At 44.9% G+C, this 16060-nt stretch overlaps 1 protein-coding gene and 1 long non-coding RNA gene across 3 annotated transcripts; one reads left to right on the top strand and one right to left on the bottom strand.

Annotated features, from left to right (window-relative positions):
- Positions 1–236: 236 nt before the first annotated feature.
- On the bottom strand, positions 237–3598 carry LOC143298781 (uncharacterized). 2 transcript variants are annotated; one of them, XR_013057432.1, is made up of 2 exons: positions 1977–3598; positions 237–1879 (listed from the first exon to the last, which is right to left on the bottom strand). It is a non-coding gene; the product is annotated as an uncharacterized LOC143298781 (long non-coding RNA). The 2 variants fall into 2 exon arrangements; XR_013057433.1 differs by having other exon boundaries at positions 237–1783.
- A 5672-nt stretch (positions 3599–9270) lies between these two features.
- LOC143299132 (uncharacterized) lies at positions 9271–15752 on the top strand. The gene is made up of 3 exons (XM_076612261.1): positions 9271–9370; positions 12953–13790; positions 15219–15752. Exons 2-3 carry the CDS (start codon positions 12969–12971, stop codon positions 15750–15752), a joined length of 1356 nt encoding a protein of 451 aa, XP_076468376.1. The 5' UTR covers positions 9271–9370; positions 12953–12968.
- Positions 15753–16060: the final 308 nt, after the last annotated feature.

Raw genomic sequence — 16060 nt, 5'->3', positions numbered from 1 at the left:
CATTAAATTTCAGATTACTTTTGCAAGTGTATTAATGAACAAAGCCATTAAATTACAGATCAGCCTTGCAGGTGTATTGATAAACAAAATCAGTTAAATTACAGATTAATCTTGCAAGTGTATTGAACAAAACCAGTTTATTTTTTACAGATCAATCTTGCAAGTGTTTTGATGAACAAAACCATGTAAATTACAGATCAATCTTGCAAGTGTATTGATGAACAAAACCATGTAAATTACAGATCAATCTTGCAAGTGTGTTGATGAACAAAACCATGTAAATTACAGATCAATCTTGCAAGTGTATTGATGAACAAAACCATGTAAATTACAGATCAATCTTGCAAGTGTATTGATGAACAAAACCATGTAAATTACAGATCAATCTTGCAAGTGTATTGATGAACAAAAAAAAAAATTACAAGTGGCCAGAATATCCATTCCAGAGTTGGTTTTTTTAAATACTTTTTGGTTTCATTTTTTTTTTTTTTTTTTTTTTTTACCATCAATTTACTGCTCAAAATCGGCATCACCCAGCCACTGAATGTGCTTTTGCGCCTTTGCCATATTTGGCATTTATTTTGCAACCCCACCCAACACCGTCTGATCTGTGACTTTTTGAAAATAAAATCCTGCAAGTCATATTTTTTGAAATCATCTTTTTTGACCATGATGTGCGTTGGCATGTTGTAGTAAAAAGAGAGAGAGAGAGAGATTTTTTTCTTTGAAGAATGCAGAAACAAAAAAGTTGAATTTCTTTAGTTTTCTTTTTTCCTGTTTGAATTTCGGTGGCTGCAGATGGGAGAAGAGCACGAGGGAGAGAGGATCACAGCTGGCTTCTATGTGGAAGTTTTCAGATAACAACATGTATGTCATAACCTGGTGGTCACTTCATGTATCCTTTGCTGTTTAGTTGTGTGTGGTGTGTATTAAAAAAAAATTCTCCAAGGGAGATTTGTCTAAAACTTTTGTTGTCGTTTTTTTTTCCACACAATATATGATTTGGTTTTTTTTTTCTGTGTACATTGTGTAAAATAGGAGCAAAAAAAATTGTTGGTTGTGTATTTTGATACATTTCTTTATCTGTTGAATTACTTTTGCCAGAACTGATGCATGGTGCTTGACTAGCCTGTAAAGTTCCAGTATTTGTATTGTGTCCATTTTTTTCCCTTTTATATTGTATATCCTGTCCGTCTGCACTGAAGGCACCAGGGCAGAACTGGTTAGACATTGGACTTGTGACCCAGTGTTCTCCAGTGATCAGGGTTCAAGGCCCTGTTTCAGCACGGGTGTGGTGTGTCCTGGGGAAAGGGTCTTCACTCCGTTTTCCTCACCCCACCCAGGTGTGAATGGCTGCCTGAAATCTGTAGGGGGGATGGAGAGGACTGGGCCCCACCTTCCTGTGTCGAGCCTTAGACACAGTGGATATGAATTCAGTGCCCCACCTCCCATGCCAAGCCCTAGACACAGTGGATATGAATTCAGTGCCCCACCTCCCATGCCAAGCCCCAGACACAGTGGATATGAATTCACTGCCCCACCTCCCATGCCAAGCCCCAGACACAGTGGATATGAATTCAGTGCCCCACCTCCCATGCCAAGCCCTAGACACAGTGGATATGAATTCAGTGCCCCACCTCCCATGCCAAGCCCTAGACACAGTGGATATGAATTCACTGCCCCACCTCCCCATGCCAAGCCCTAGACACAGTGGATATGAATTCACTGCCCCACCTCCCCATGCCAAGCCCTAGACACAGTGGATATGAATTCACTGCCCCACCTCCCATGCCAAGCCCTAGACACAGTGGATATGAATTCAGTGCCCCACCTCCCATGCCAAGCCCTAGACACAGTGGATATGAATTCAGTGCCCCACCTTCCATGCCAAGCCCTAGACACAGTGGATATGAATTCAGTGCCCCACCTTCCTGTGTCGAGCCTTAGACACAGTGGTTATGAATTCAGTGCCCCACCTCCCCATGCCAAGCCCTAGACACAGTGGATATGAATTCACTGCCCCACCTTCCTATGCCAAGCCCTAGACACAGTGGATATGAATTCACTGCCCCACCTCCCCATGCCAAGCTGTAGACACAGTGGATATGAAATCACTGTCCCACCTTCCTGTGTCGAGACCTAGACACAGTGGATATGAATTCACTGCCCCACCTTCCCATGCCAAGCCCTAGACACAGTGGATATGAATTCACTGCCCCACCTTCCAATGCCAAGCCCTAGACACAGTGGATATGAATTCACTGCCCTGATCGCTGTAAAAGCAATGGGACCTTCAACCTTTCAGCTGACCATATTGTGGAAGATATTTGGCTCTGAGCAGATGTATTTTTGAAAGGACACCCACATGGAGAGATGTTCAGCTTCCTGGTGGTTCCGTCGGCTTACTTGTACTGACGCAGCATTAAACAATGTCAGAATCATACATTCATTTTGCTTATGTTTTATATTTTCCTGCTTTTTCAGATGTGTTGTAATCACTTTGCTGTTAAAAATGATTTTGCTTCAAGTGTTGTAGCAGCTCCACTTTTGATTGAATCGGAGTTCAAATCTAGGAGTGATCAGTGTTCTTTTTTATTTGTTGCTTTTCAGATTTTGTCAGTAAAATTGCCATAACAATCAACAGTTTTTTTAGGTTAAAATTTTTTTTTTTTTATAGGTATGTACATGACTTTCACTTTGTGTGTGTCTGCTTGTGTGTGTAGTTTGTTGTGTTCTTTTTAAGTGTTTTTTTCCAATTTGTTTTTTTTATGTTTATGACATGAAACTCAGCATGTAAAATGTCTTGCTAATTGTCACCCTAAATATTTCAATTGAACCCAACCATCCAGCCAAAGATTTTTGTCTTCATTGTCAGCTTTCTGATTACTTTTAAAATTTATTTGTTTGTGTATTTATTTATTGTGTTTCTAGCTTGTGAGATTTTTCCATGAATTATTTGAACAAATGCAGAATTCTTCAGGACTGTGAAGTACTATTTGAAGGTGGGGGGCTGTATTTGTGTGCATGTGGTCTGTTTTGGTGTGCTTTTTGAAGTTGTCTTTCATGTCCTGGTCATTTTCCAACCACACTCCACCCTTGCAGGCCGCCCCCCCCTCCACCCCCCACACATGAGTGAGCATGCACACATTCATGCATACAATACACACACACACACAAACACACACACACACGCACTCCATACATTCACAGTCAAACAGATATGAAGTCTTATATCCCTGATACGGCCTCATGTGGTCAACTGGGTTATATACAAGCAACATAAGAGAAAGAAAAGAAAGAGCTGCGTTGTCCAGATGGATTGTGTATGTGTGCAAAAACTGACAAGGGTTGTGACGTTTACGTGTTGTTTTCAAGCCAACACTACACAGGTTGACACACTGCAGACACCTGCTGTCCCATGATGCCATGCTGTTGAGCAGGCCTTTTTTGGACATGTTGTGCAGGCATGCGTGTTTGATTGGGTGTAGTTATGGTGATAGACAATCTTTTTGAATGTGTTTGATTTACGATCCATTCATCCCACACCTGATGCCACATGACACCTTTGCCTTTTTCCTGGAGATACCCGCCCACTTCTTCCCATTGGTGTCGTGTACAATGTGTCCCATAATTGTATGATCAATGTATTGTGTCAGTGCCTTTTGGAAACGTCCACATTTTAAAGAATACGAATCAACCCAGTTTTTGTTTTTTTCTCTCCAGGTTACTGATCAGACACAGTTTGTTTCAGATAAAAATTGATTTCATTATTGTTAATAACTGCCGTGGAAATTGAGGTGTGGTTATTTTCTGAACATGGTTTGTCTTTCTGCCCATTACCACGAGGGTGAGGATTTATCGACTGGTGTGTTGACTTTCCCCTCTGTCCATTCTTTGTCCCATTTTGCGCATCACTGATTCTTGCATGCAGACAGGTCTGGTTGGTCAGATTTCTACAGTGGTAGAAATTAGAGGAACATTTTCTTTTTGTATTTTTTTTGTTAGCACATTGCCACAGGTCGTAACAGTTTTACTGAAATATATGAAATTTGAAGGGGCAAGTGGTCGTCTTCAGCAGGTCAGGGAGCAGCTGAGGTTTGGCAAGTAGTGTTTTTTGTCGCAGAATTTTGGAATGAGACTGTTGCAGAGCACTTATACCACAGTTTTCTGTTTACACTGGGTGACAGTTGAGTGGAAATAGGAATGATCTGTTGGGGAGTCTTCTGTGAAAAAAACCCATCGTCTGCCCTTTTGCATTTGAATTTTACTGTGTTAAACCACTCCTTACACCACACCCCAGTTATCAAATAACATTTTTGGCAGTGTCACATGAAACAAAAGTGTTGAAAATAAATATTTTCATTTTAGTTTATTTCATGACTTGGAAATCCATGGCTGTGTTGTGTGGTTTCAAGGTTTTTAATACACTGTTATGACCACAGAGTTTCTTAGATTGCTTTCAAGAGTGTGAAAAGTATAGGATGTGATCAGAAGATGTGTCAGATATGTAGCACTTTGTCTGGATACCATACATACTGACAGTTGTCATCGATCTCCATGTCAGCTGTGGGATCATGGTGGGAGCATAACGATGAAAATGACGTGTGGTATTTACTGTCAAAGCATTTATTATGTGAATTACACTTCTTGCCAGAAAGCGGGGTTCCTTTTACATATTTGTTTGTAATCATAATGATAAACTGCTCTTGAAATAGATTTTTTTTTGTTTTTGTTTGTTGATACCATGAGATATTTCAGTTCTGAGCAGCACAGCTTGTTTGCTTCATGTTGCTTACTGGAAACACTGATTTCAGATTGAATATGTCTGTGTCTGCCTGCATCAGTGTTTTGTGCCTATATGTTTGTGTTTGAATACACATGTGGAGAAAAAGTAACAAATATGATAAGGAAATGTTCATAGTATCTGGGATCTGAACAGACACAATTATTTTTGGTTTGTTGAGGTATACAGTTAAAAAAACAAACAAACAAAAAACATTGAGTCAGAGACACCTCTGAAACAGTGCACTTTTTTTTCCTCTTTTTTTTTTTTTTTTTTGCTTTCAACTGCAAGTCTTGGTTAATAAAAATGACTTTTAAGTGTGTCCATGAAAAACTTCCCCTCGAAACCAGAGTTGGAAACTTATCAGAATAGCAGTATGAAGAAGGTGATTCATAAAAATCCAGTTTCTGTTTGTTCAAAACAGTTAGTGAATGTTGCTACCCATGAACAAGATGGGGTGTGGGGGGTGGGTGGGGGGGGGTAGTGTGCGGAGGAAAGTTTGTATGCAAGCTCCCAGTCCATGTGGATGAAAAGAACGGTGGATGAAAAAGCCTGAATTTCTCTTTCCCACCTCCTGGCAGCTGCCTTATTACAGAATTCTGTTGTTATTTGATAACCTTTTTTTTTTTTTTTGTTATTATAGTAGTAGTAGTATTCAGAGACAGATTTTGTACAGGAGCAAGGGAAATAACCCTTTGTTTTTTGTACACAGTGATTTTTTTTCTTGATTTGTTTACTGGCACATTTTTGGGGGATAGATTGTAGTTGTGTTTTTGTGTATGTGTGTGTTTTGTTCTTTTTTTTCTGTATCTTTGTTTGAATATTCAGACAGGTAATTTAACGTGTGGAAATCCAGTACTAGTCATTCGACCGTTTTGTGAAAGTCATTCGCTTCCCTTTGGGCTTTATTCAGTATTGTCATACGTGGTAGTGATTCATGTGAACCACCACCACTTCCTTGTTAGTCAGCAGTGTCATGGTTTCCATGCAATCAAGTTTTAATGTGGCAAGAAATGTAAGTTTACATTTGTGTTGGATGTGGCCGTTACAGATATTAATTACCGATTATGCTTTGTGGTAACCACAGTGGTCTGGTTCGAATCTCGGATGTCCACTGATAACGGGATGGTGTCAGTTTTGTTCCTAGCCATCTGTCATCAAACATGATTGACCTCTCACAAGAAAGTTTTCTGATGTGAAAATGTTACCAGTGATTGGGGAAAAAAAAGACATTTGTTGTGTGTAATTTTCATTCTGATGTGAAAATGTTACCATTGACTGGGGGGAAAAAAAAGACATTTGTTGTGTGTAATTTTCATTCTGATGTGAAAATGTTACCATTGATATAAGGGGGAAAAGGGAAAAGGATTGTCATTTATCATCCCATGTAATTTCATTCTGATGTGAAGATATTGCCATCGATTAAAACAAAATCACAACATAAAAACCAGCAATTACCATTTGTCATAATGCATGATTTTCATTCTGATGTGAAAATGTAATTGTTGGAGAAAAAATAAAGCCATTTGTCATAATGTGTAATTTTCATTTTGATGTGAAAATGTTACCATTGATTAAAAAACTACTATTGATATTTGTCATGTGTAACTTGTGAAAATGTCAGCACTGATTAACAAAAAAAAACCCCAAGAAAATGCAATTGACATTTGTCACAATGTGTACTTTTCATTCTGACGTTAAATATGTTTCCATTGATTAGAGAAGCAACCAGAAATCACTGTCATTTTCTCTCACCACTCCATTGAACAAAAGGACGGCCATGGAATGTTTATGTCGTCTTCCTGTTGGGTCTTGAGTCTACAAAAGAGCCAAGCATTTCCCACTTGCTGGTGTTGAAACTGGCGAGACATGTCATTGTTTGTGTCTATATGTGTGTGTGTATACCACTGTATTACCAATAGCATTGTAGTGTTTTCAGTGCTTGTCCATATAATTGTGAGTGTCGTCAGCTGATGTGCCATGTTTGTGAGGTCACCGTTGTCTTCATTGCTGTATTTAAGTGCCTGGTTTGCTGAATTTCTAATCCTTTTTAAAAATTTTTTATTCATGAATTTTATTAGTTTTAAAAACATACATCAATATCTATTACCTAGTTGTTGGCATCAGTCTATACACACACAAACACACACACCCACCCACACACACACACACAGGTGGCACCATCACAGAGTCGGTTAGCTGTTGGACTTGTGATCCAGTGTACACCAGTGATGAGGGTTGGAGGCCCTGTCTCGGCACGGTGTTGTGTCCTTAGGAAAGAGACTGGACTCCAGTCTTCCTCACTCCACCCAGGTGTGAATGGCTACCTGACTTCAGTAGTAAAAGTTTAAATTGGTGGAAGGAGAAGATTCAAACCTGCCTTCCTGTGCGGAGACCTAGACAACAGTGGATATAAATTCAGTAAAAGGCTATGGGACTTTAAACCTGTTAACCTTTTACACTTTGATAAAGAGAGCCAGAGATGTGGTGACAGGAGGTGACAGTAGAAACTGGGAGAAATGCAACTGCAAAAATAGTGTTTCACATCATTTCATTCGTGTGGTTTTTAAAAATTTGGCAAACTTTAATCTACATCATAAAAAAAAAGAAAAGAAAGAAAACAAAAAAGCCACTTGTGATTTACATCAGAAAAAAAGAAAAAAAAAGAAAAACAAAAGAAAAAAAAAAAAAAAAAGCCATTTGTGATTTACATCAGAAAAAAGAAAGAAAGAAAGAAAACAAAAAAAGCCACTTGTGATTTCTTGGAATAGCAATCTGTACACAGAAACTGGATTGCTTAAATTTCCGATTTATGTTTGCAGTAACGAAGCAAGAAATTTAATTCATGGCTTAGCTATTAATTGACTAATAGATACTGTTTGTTGTTTAAATAGTTTCAGATCATATAAGAAGCCTCAGTATATTCTCGTCTCTCTTTTCTTCCAGAATATTGAGTATTTTTTATTTTTTAAAAATTATTAATATTATCTTTGATGAGAGAAATCAGTTTGTGGTATAAAACACAAAAGCTGAAAATAAGAGTCACAGCCTTTCAGTATGTGTTGATGAAAAGCACAAAACGCCTTCACACTAATGGAAAACAAGACATGCAATAATCACAGTTGGAATCATACATGCAGTAATCACAGCAGACAAAAAATACTGAAATGTTGACTTGAATTAAATGAACCACATAGTATACACAATCATTTACATGCAGTAATATATAACTATATAAAGCCATAAAAGTTTATTTTTTTGGCTTGTTTGATAATTAGGACCAAGTTGGTAGAGATCGAAGGGTCCATTTGGACATATCAATTTTTTTCATTGCTCAGATCTAATGCTTTAAAAAATTCTTTTTCATGTGGTGTTCGTCTGCTGCTTTTTCGCTTTTGCCATTTTGAATAAAAATTGTCATTCCATCTTTTATTGGTGTGTGCGTGTGTGTGCGCGCGCGCGTGTGTGTGTGTGCGCGCGCACGCGTGCCACTGTGTATGTGAGAGAGTACAGCGGACCAAACCACCCCAATGCAATGTCAGTGATCCTGTGTGAGTGGATTCTAACAGTTTATCCGTCACGTGATCCTTTCGCCTGCACCATGAGCCCGTGCACACACACACATGAGCGCGCGCGCGCGTACACACACACACAGATGGCTTGATGTAAAAAAAAAAAAGCAATTGTTGCTTATTCCATTTACCATAATAAAATCTTGACACACACAAATTGCTTGAAATTTCACACGCGAGCGAGCGAGCGCGCACACACGCACACACACACACAAACCGCTTGAAATTTCGCGCACGCACGAACACACACACACACACACAGAGTAACACTGACTGCAATATTCAAATCTGATCAAAACCGAAAACGCAACTGAAATGAAATCCATGCAGTCGTGTACACTGAACACCTGGCGCGAGAACATGAACAGCGTGGACTCCAACTACACATTCAACTTACAACATTCAGGTTTTCAACACGTAGACATACACACACGTAACATTCACACGTACGCGTGCACACGCAGACACGCATTCAAGAAGGCAGTGCACACACACACACACACGCACGTACTGACACACACGCGAACATAAATACACACATACACCAACACGTACACACACAGACACATACTGCATAACACACATTACCCCCCTCCTCCCCCCCCCCCAGCCCCCCAACCCCCATCCCCCCTCCACGACACACACACAATGCACGCAGCCCCCTGCTTCCCTCCCCGTCACACACACACAGAGAATAACATTCATACAAATACACTGCATGGTCACACACACACACACACACACACACACACGCAATCTGACCTGTGAAGAGAAGTGTTGCTTGACCCCCACTGTAACTTGCTGAGCGGAGCCAACAGTGTTCACACAATCATGGTGACAGAGAGTTGCGGTGTTCCTCACGGGAAGTAACATTTTCACCTTCTTTTTGACGGAGGGGGGGGGGGGGTGAGTTGGTGGAGCGCAGTGAATTGTCACTTTACTAATATGATTCTTTGGGTCGGGGTTCACTTCTTTCTTTTTTTTTCAAGGTCAAGCACGACGCAACACTTAACAAGTAAGTGGTCGATTATGATAATTATATACCAATTTTAGCATCCTAAATTATTGCACTCATTCTTATCGGCAGTTGTTGTGCATGTATGAAACGATATCAGCATTAGTAGATGTAACCCATTTTCAGTGGATTTCGACACTATTTTGTACGTAATTTTACTCAGTTTTGATGCACATTTAGTCACTAAACTAACGTGACACTATCTTGCTTTTTCCCTTTATCGTCCCACTGACCATGAACATGTAAGCAATAGGTGCAATAATTTTGGACGCTAAAATTGGACATTACCTTTGATTGCTGTGTGCTCTGTTGTATTTTTCATTTAATTGTATTTCTTATTTACTTAGTTGTTTATCTTGATTACACATTCTGCTTCATTTCACGTTAATGTTTTTATATATCTGTGGAGTGATGGCCTAGAGGTAACGCGTCCGCCTAGGAAGCGAGAGAATCTGAGCGCGCTGGTTCGAATCACGGTTCAGCCGCCGATATTTTCTCCCCCTCCACTAGACCTTGAGTGGTGGTCTGGACGCTAGTCATTCGGATGAGACGATAAACCGAGGTCCCGTGTGCAGCATGCACTTAGCGCACGTAAAAGAACCCACGGCAACAAAAGGGTTGTTCCTGGCAAAATTCTGTGGAAAAATCCACATCGATATGAAAAACAAATAAAACTGCATGCAGGAAAAAATACAAAAAAATGGGTGGCGCTGTAGTGTAGCGACGCACTCTCCCTGGGGAGAGCAGCCCGAATTTCACACAGAGAGATATGTTGTGATAAAAAGAAATACAAGTACAAATACAATATAGAAACAAGGCTCCCAAGCACTTGATCACCGTCTTGGGGTTAATGGAAAGTTCAGGCATGTGCTTTTTACGAAACTCAATAGAAAGAGAAGTTTTAAGCAGATGTGGTACAGCACTGACAAAGAATGTTTGATGATGAAACCAGAAAGGCACGGTGGCGGAATGATCAGAGCAGTGGATTTTGGCCCCAGCCTCCCGCGTTCAATGCCCGGTTTGGGCGGACTTGGTGGGCTGAAGGTGGAGATTTTTCCAGGGCCCATCTTTCAGGTCAACAAACGTGCAGACCTGCCAGTGCATGTGTGTGTGTGTGTACGCAAGCAGAAGATCAAATACGCACGTTAAAGATCCTGTGATTCATGTTAGCGTTCGGTGAGTCGAGGAAACAGGTACACGTCCAGACTGCACACCCCTGAGATGGGAGGACAACGCAGAAAGAACCACCACCACCCACTTACCCATGGAGAAAAAAAAAGTGGATGTGTGTTTTTCTTCGATAAACTTAGAGAGTGGGTATTGTTATAATCACTCTGACCTCAATTGTGAAAGCAGACTGACCATTGTTAATGGAGGGGGTGGACAAGGGAAATCTTGCCCCCCGTCGTCTCTGTTCAATCGCAACCACGCACGCACTCATGCATACATACACACGCGTATACCCACGCACGCACACACACACACACTCACACTCACTCACACACACACACACACACACACACACTCACACACACACACACACACACACACACACACACACACACACACACACACACCCTCAGTCTCACAACAAAACCTCCTCTCACAATCAAAGCCGCAGTATGTCCCCCTCACAATCTCCCCTGTCCCCTCCCCCAAACCCCCACCCCTGAAAAAAAAAAGAAAGAAAAAAAGTTATGGCAACAAATAATATTAGGCAATATTTCCTTTCACATTTTTACTTTGTCCGCTCTGAAAGAAAGCGCGTTGGGCTACGCCGCTGGTCAGGCATCTGCTTGGCAGATGTGGTGTAGCGTATATGGATTTGTCCAAACGCAGTGACGCCTCCTTGAGCTACTGAAACTGAAACTGAAACTGAAAGAAAGAAAAACATCTGGCGGCCAGTTTTTCTGCGTTCCTGTGCTGCGCCACAGCAGGTCAGGTTCGCCTTTCCCCGCCATGCAGGCAGCCACGCTCCGTTTTCTGGAAGGAATAAAGTATTTTAAACTAATTTTGGTATCGATATGGCTAATTTACAAAGAAAACCAATTTGTTGAAGTTTAGCCTACCCCTACCACCACCCCACCCCCCACCTCCACACACACACATTTAAGCAACTGCTTTACCTTTGAATTTAACTAGCCTGTCTCAAGTTAGTTATTCAATCAAATCAACCAACAAAGGTTTATTTTATCAATTCTCGTGGCCATTGATTTGTGCAGTCATATGCTCGTTATAAATACTCACATAGTACGATAAAGCACATCATGAACAGGTTGAAATTACTTAAGACAATAAATTGTTACACATTAAATAACGTGTTCAGGAAATAAATCCACGAAGTGTCTCATGTTTTATCCAGTGAACCCTACCACTTCCTACCAACTGTGACTGACCTGTCAGCTGTACATAATCATCATGTGTGTGTGTGTGTGTGTGTGTGTGTGTGACTCCGTGTGTGTGTGTGTGTGTGGTGTCTCACTCCGTGTGTGTGTGGTGTCTCACTCCGTGTGTGTGTGGTGTCTCACTCCGTGTGTGTGTGTGTGTGTGTGGTGTCTCACTCCGTGTGTGTGTGTGTGTGTGTGTGGTGTCTCACTCCGTGTGTGTGTGTGTGTGTGTGGTGTCTCACTCCGTGTGTGTGTGTGTGTGTGGTGTCTCACTCCGTGTGTGTGGTGTCTCACTCCGTGTGTGTGTGTGTGTGTGTGTGGTGTCTCACTCCGTGTGTGTGGTGTGTGTGTGTGTGTGTGTGTGGTGTCTCACTCCGTGTGTGTGGTGTGTGTGTGTGTGTGTGTGTGGTGTCTCACTCCGTGTGTGTGTGTGTGTGTGGTGTCTCACTCCGTGTGTGTGTGTGTGTGTGTGTGTGTGTGTGGTGTCTCACTCCGTGTGTGTGTGTGTGTGTGGTGTCTCACTCCGTGTGTGTGGTGTGTGTGGTGTCTCACTCCGTGTGTGTGTGTGTGTGTGTGTGTGTGTGTGGTGTCTCACTCCGTGTGTGTGGTGTGTGTGTGTGTGTGTGTGTGTGGTGTCTCACTCCGTGTGTGTGTGTGTGTGTGGTGTCTCACTCCGTGTGTGTGTGTGTGTGTGTGGTGTCTCACTCCGTGTGTGTGTGTGTGTGTGTGGTGTCTCACTCCGTGTGTGTGTGTGTGTGTGGTGTCTCACTCCGTGTGTGTGTGTGTGTGTGTGGTGTCTCACTCCGTGTGTGTGTGTGTGTGTGTGTGTGTGTGTGTGTGTGTGTGTGTGGTGTCTCACTCCGTGTGTGTGGTGTGTGTGTGTGTGTGTGTGTGGTGTCTCACTCCGTGTGTGTGTGTGTGTGTGGTGTCTCACTCCGTGTGTGTGTGTGTGTGTGTGGTGTCTCACTCCGTGTGTGTGTGTGTGTGTGTGGTGTCTCACTCCGTGTGTGTGTGGTGTCTCACTCCGTGTGTGTGGTGTGTGTGTGCGCGCGCGCGCCTGTGCCTGTCTGTATCTCTCTTTCCCCCCGTCTCTCTCTCTCACTGTGTGTGTGTGTGTGTGTGTGTGTGCGCGCGCGCGCGCGTGCTCTCTGTGCGTGTATGTGCTCGCTTGCACGCGTGCTGTGTGTGCGTGCAGGAAGCAGACGACAAACATGGACCTGTCCGTGGAGAGGCTGCACCTCCTGTGCGGGGAGGGGAAGGAGCTGGAAGTCCGGGAGCTGCTGGACAGTGACTGGGCACGGCAGCAGGTGCCGCCCCCGCTGCTCCAAACCTGCAGCACGGACCTGATGACGTGCCTGCACATGGCGGCCACCTCGGGCAACACCCGCCTGGTCGGCCTCATCCTGTGCCGGGGCGGGGACCCCAACGCGGGAGACCACAGCGGCATGACCCCCCTGCACTGGGCCGCCATGCTGGGCGACACGGAGGTGGTCCGGCTGCTGATAGCCGGCGGGGCCGACATCTTCAGGAGGACGGGCGACGGCGACACGGCTCTGCATGTGGCCGTCCTGAGAGGCCACCTGCCCGTGGTGGCGGAGGTGGCCAGAACGGTGGCGCGCTGGCAGGTGGAGAGCGGCCTGTTGGACATGGGGGTGTGGCGCCTGCAGAACCAGCCCAGGAACTACGGCCGCCATACACTGGAGTGCCTGAGGAGCGCCTTCTCCTTGCCGGACGCTCCGCTGGTGGCCTTCCCAATCCTGTACACCTTCCCCCAGGCCCTGCAGGACCGCATGCTGCTGGAGGTGCTGGTGGACGCCCACCGGATGTTCCGGCCCGTGGAGTACCTGGGGGTCTTCCAGGTGCTGGAACAGGAAGAGAGGATGCTGGGCGAGCCCCGGAAGAGCGCCCTCCTGAACCTGGCGTGCGGCCTGGGCCACGCCGACATCGTGGCCGTGCTGATGGCTCACGGCGCCTCGCCCGACCTGCCCGTGGGCGACGCCCTGCCCTTGCACAAGGCCTGCCAGATGGACCAGGTCCTGAGACACACCTTTCTGTTTCCATTTGTTTTTGGTTTAAACAGTATTTTTATTTGGAACATGTCACAATATAACACAGATATCGATGAACAGGACAACAAGAAAATCTTATATAAAGTCCTGTCCTGACGCATGTACATACTGAATATGTGACGGATGTCATCATAGACAGAAGTTAAGACGTGAACATACATGAGTTTTGAACAAAACTAAGCTGAGATATAAATAAAGTGGAGAAAATGAACGAGTGGTGGAGGAAGAAGTCAACGGAGAGAGAACGAGAAGCATCAACGCTGGGGCACTGAAGTCTTGCTGTGCTTGTGCCCCAGCGTTGATGCTTCTCGTTCGCCCAGCAAGACTTAACTTGACCGACAAACAAAGCGGCGAAGGCCAACCAGTTGTTTCAGCTTGACGAATGATGATGACTGATATGAATACTTATATGGCGCCTAATCTCGGTCGGAGGCCAAGCTCTTTTGGCGCTTTACAAACGCGGGGTCATTTACACAACAGGTTGCACACCTGGATGGAGCCGACTGACGGCTGCCATTTGGCGCTCATCATTCGTTTCCTGTATCATTCACATTTCAGGCACGCACACATACACACTCACACAATCATACATGTAAGGTTTTACTTCAATGACAGTTTTGTTTAATTACCCCGCCATGTAGGCAGCCGTGCACGTTTTCAGGGGTGTGCATGCTGGGTATGTTCTGTTTCCACAACCCATCGAACGCTGGCATGGGTGGTGTGTGTGTGTGGTGATGGTGGTGGTTGTGTGTGTGTGTGTGTGTGTGTGTGTGTGTGTGTGTGTGTGTGTGTGTGTGTGTGTGGTGGTTGTGTCCGTGTGTGTGTGTGTGTGTGTGTGTGTGTGTGTTGATGGTGGTGGTTGTGTGTGTGTGTATGTATGTGTGTGGTGGTGGTGGTGGTTGTGTGTGTGTGTGTGTGTGTGTGTGGTGGTTGTGTCCGTGTGTGTGTGTGTGTGTGTGTGTGTTGATGGTGGTGGTTGTGTGTGTGTGTATGTATGTGTGTGGTGGTGGTGGTGGTTGTGTGTGTGTGTGGTTGTGTGTATGTGTGTGTGGTGATGGTGGTGGTTGTGTGTGTGTGTGTGTGGTGGTGGTGGTGGTGGTGTGTGTGTGTGGTGATGGTGGTGGTTGTGTGTGTGTGTGTGTGTGTGTGTGGTGGTGGTGGTGGTTGTGTGTGTGTGTGTGTGTAGTGATGGTGGTGGTTGTGTGTGTGTGTGTGTGTGTGGTTGTGTGTGTGTGTGTGTGGTGATGGTTGTGTGTGTGTGAGTGTGTGTGTGTGTGTGTGTGTGTGTGTGTGTGTGTGTGTGTAGTGATGGTGTTGGTGGTGGTTGTGTGTGTGTGTGGTGGGTGTATGTGGTGTGTGTGTGTGTGTGTGTGTGTGTGTGTGTGCCAACAGGTGAAGGTGGTGGAGGTGCTGGCGGGGCGGGGCGCCAGGCTGGACGTGATGGGGGGCGGGGACGGGGAGACCGCCCTGCACGTGGCCGCCGCGCGGGGGTTGACGGTCACCGCCGCCACGCTGCTAGGTCACGGCGCCCCGGTGGACGCCCGCACGGCCAGGGGAGACAACACGCCGCTGCACTATGCCGCCTTTCGGGGCCACCTGCACGTGACCCTGCTGCTGCTGGACTACCGGGCCGACCCTCAGGCCCGCAACAGCGCCGGGCTGTCGCCAAACCACATCGCCCGCTTCATGGCGCGCGCCGCGCTGCGCCGGGAACGGAGGGAAGCGAGGAGCAGGAAGGAGTCCAAGTCCTCCTCCTCCACCTCCCGCTCCACCACCTCCTCTTCTTCCACTGCCCAGGACTGGCGTGACCCCTCTCCTTCCGCCCTTCTCCCCTCCTCCCGCCCTCCTTCCGCTCTCCTTCCCTCTCCCCTTTCCGTATCCCCCTCCTTCCCTCCCTCCTTCATCCACTTTCCCCCAATCCTCTGATCCATGCACACATACTGCACGCACGACAGCTTGTTAGTGTGGAGAGTTAACGAGTGTGGGGGGTCTTCCATTGACCGGAAGCACGCACACACGCACACGCAAGCACACACACACACACGTACGCATGCACGCACACACACATGTACGCACGCACGCACACACACACACGGTTATGAGCCAGTGTTGCTGGAGACGAAAGATGCTGAAAAGAAGAAAGACTATAAAGAACTAGGACTCTTAAAAAATCTCCATAGAAATTTGAGAGGTCGTGAGATACTGCGAGTTGGTTTTACCAAGTAAGTTTTATC

This window comes from Babylonia areolata, chromosome 24 (genome assembly GCF_041734735.1).
Source record: "Babylonia areolata isolate BAREFJ2019XMU chromosome 24, ASM4173473v1, whole genome shotgun sequence".
Lineage (NCBI taxonomy): Eukaryota > Metazoa > Mollusca > Gastropoda > Neogastropoda > Buccinidae > Babylonia > Babylonia areolata.
The sequence above is the reverse complement of the archived record's forward strand: the minus strand, read 5'-3'. Positions and strand labels throughout refer to the sequence as shown.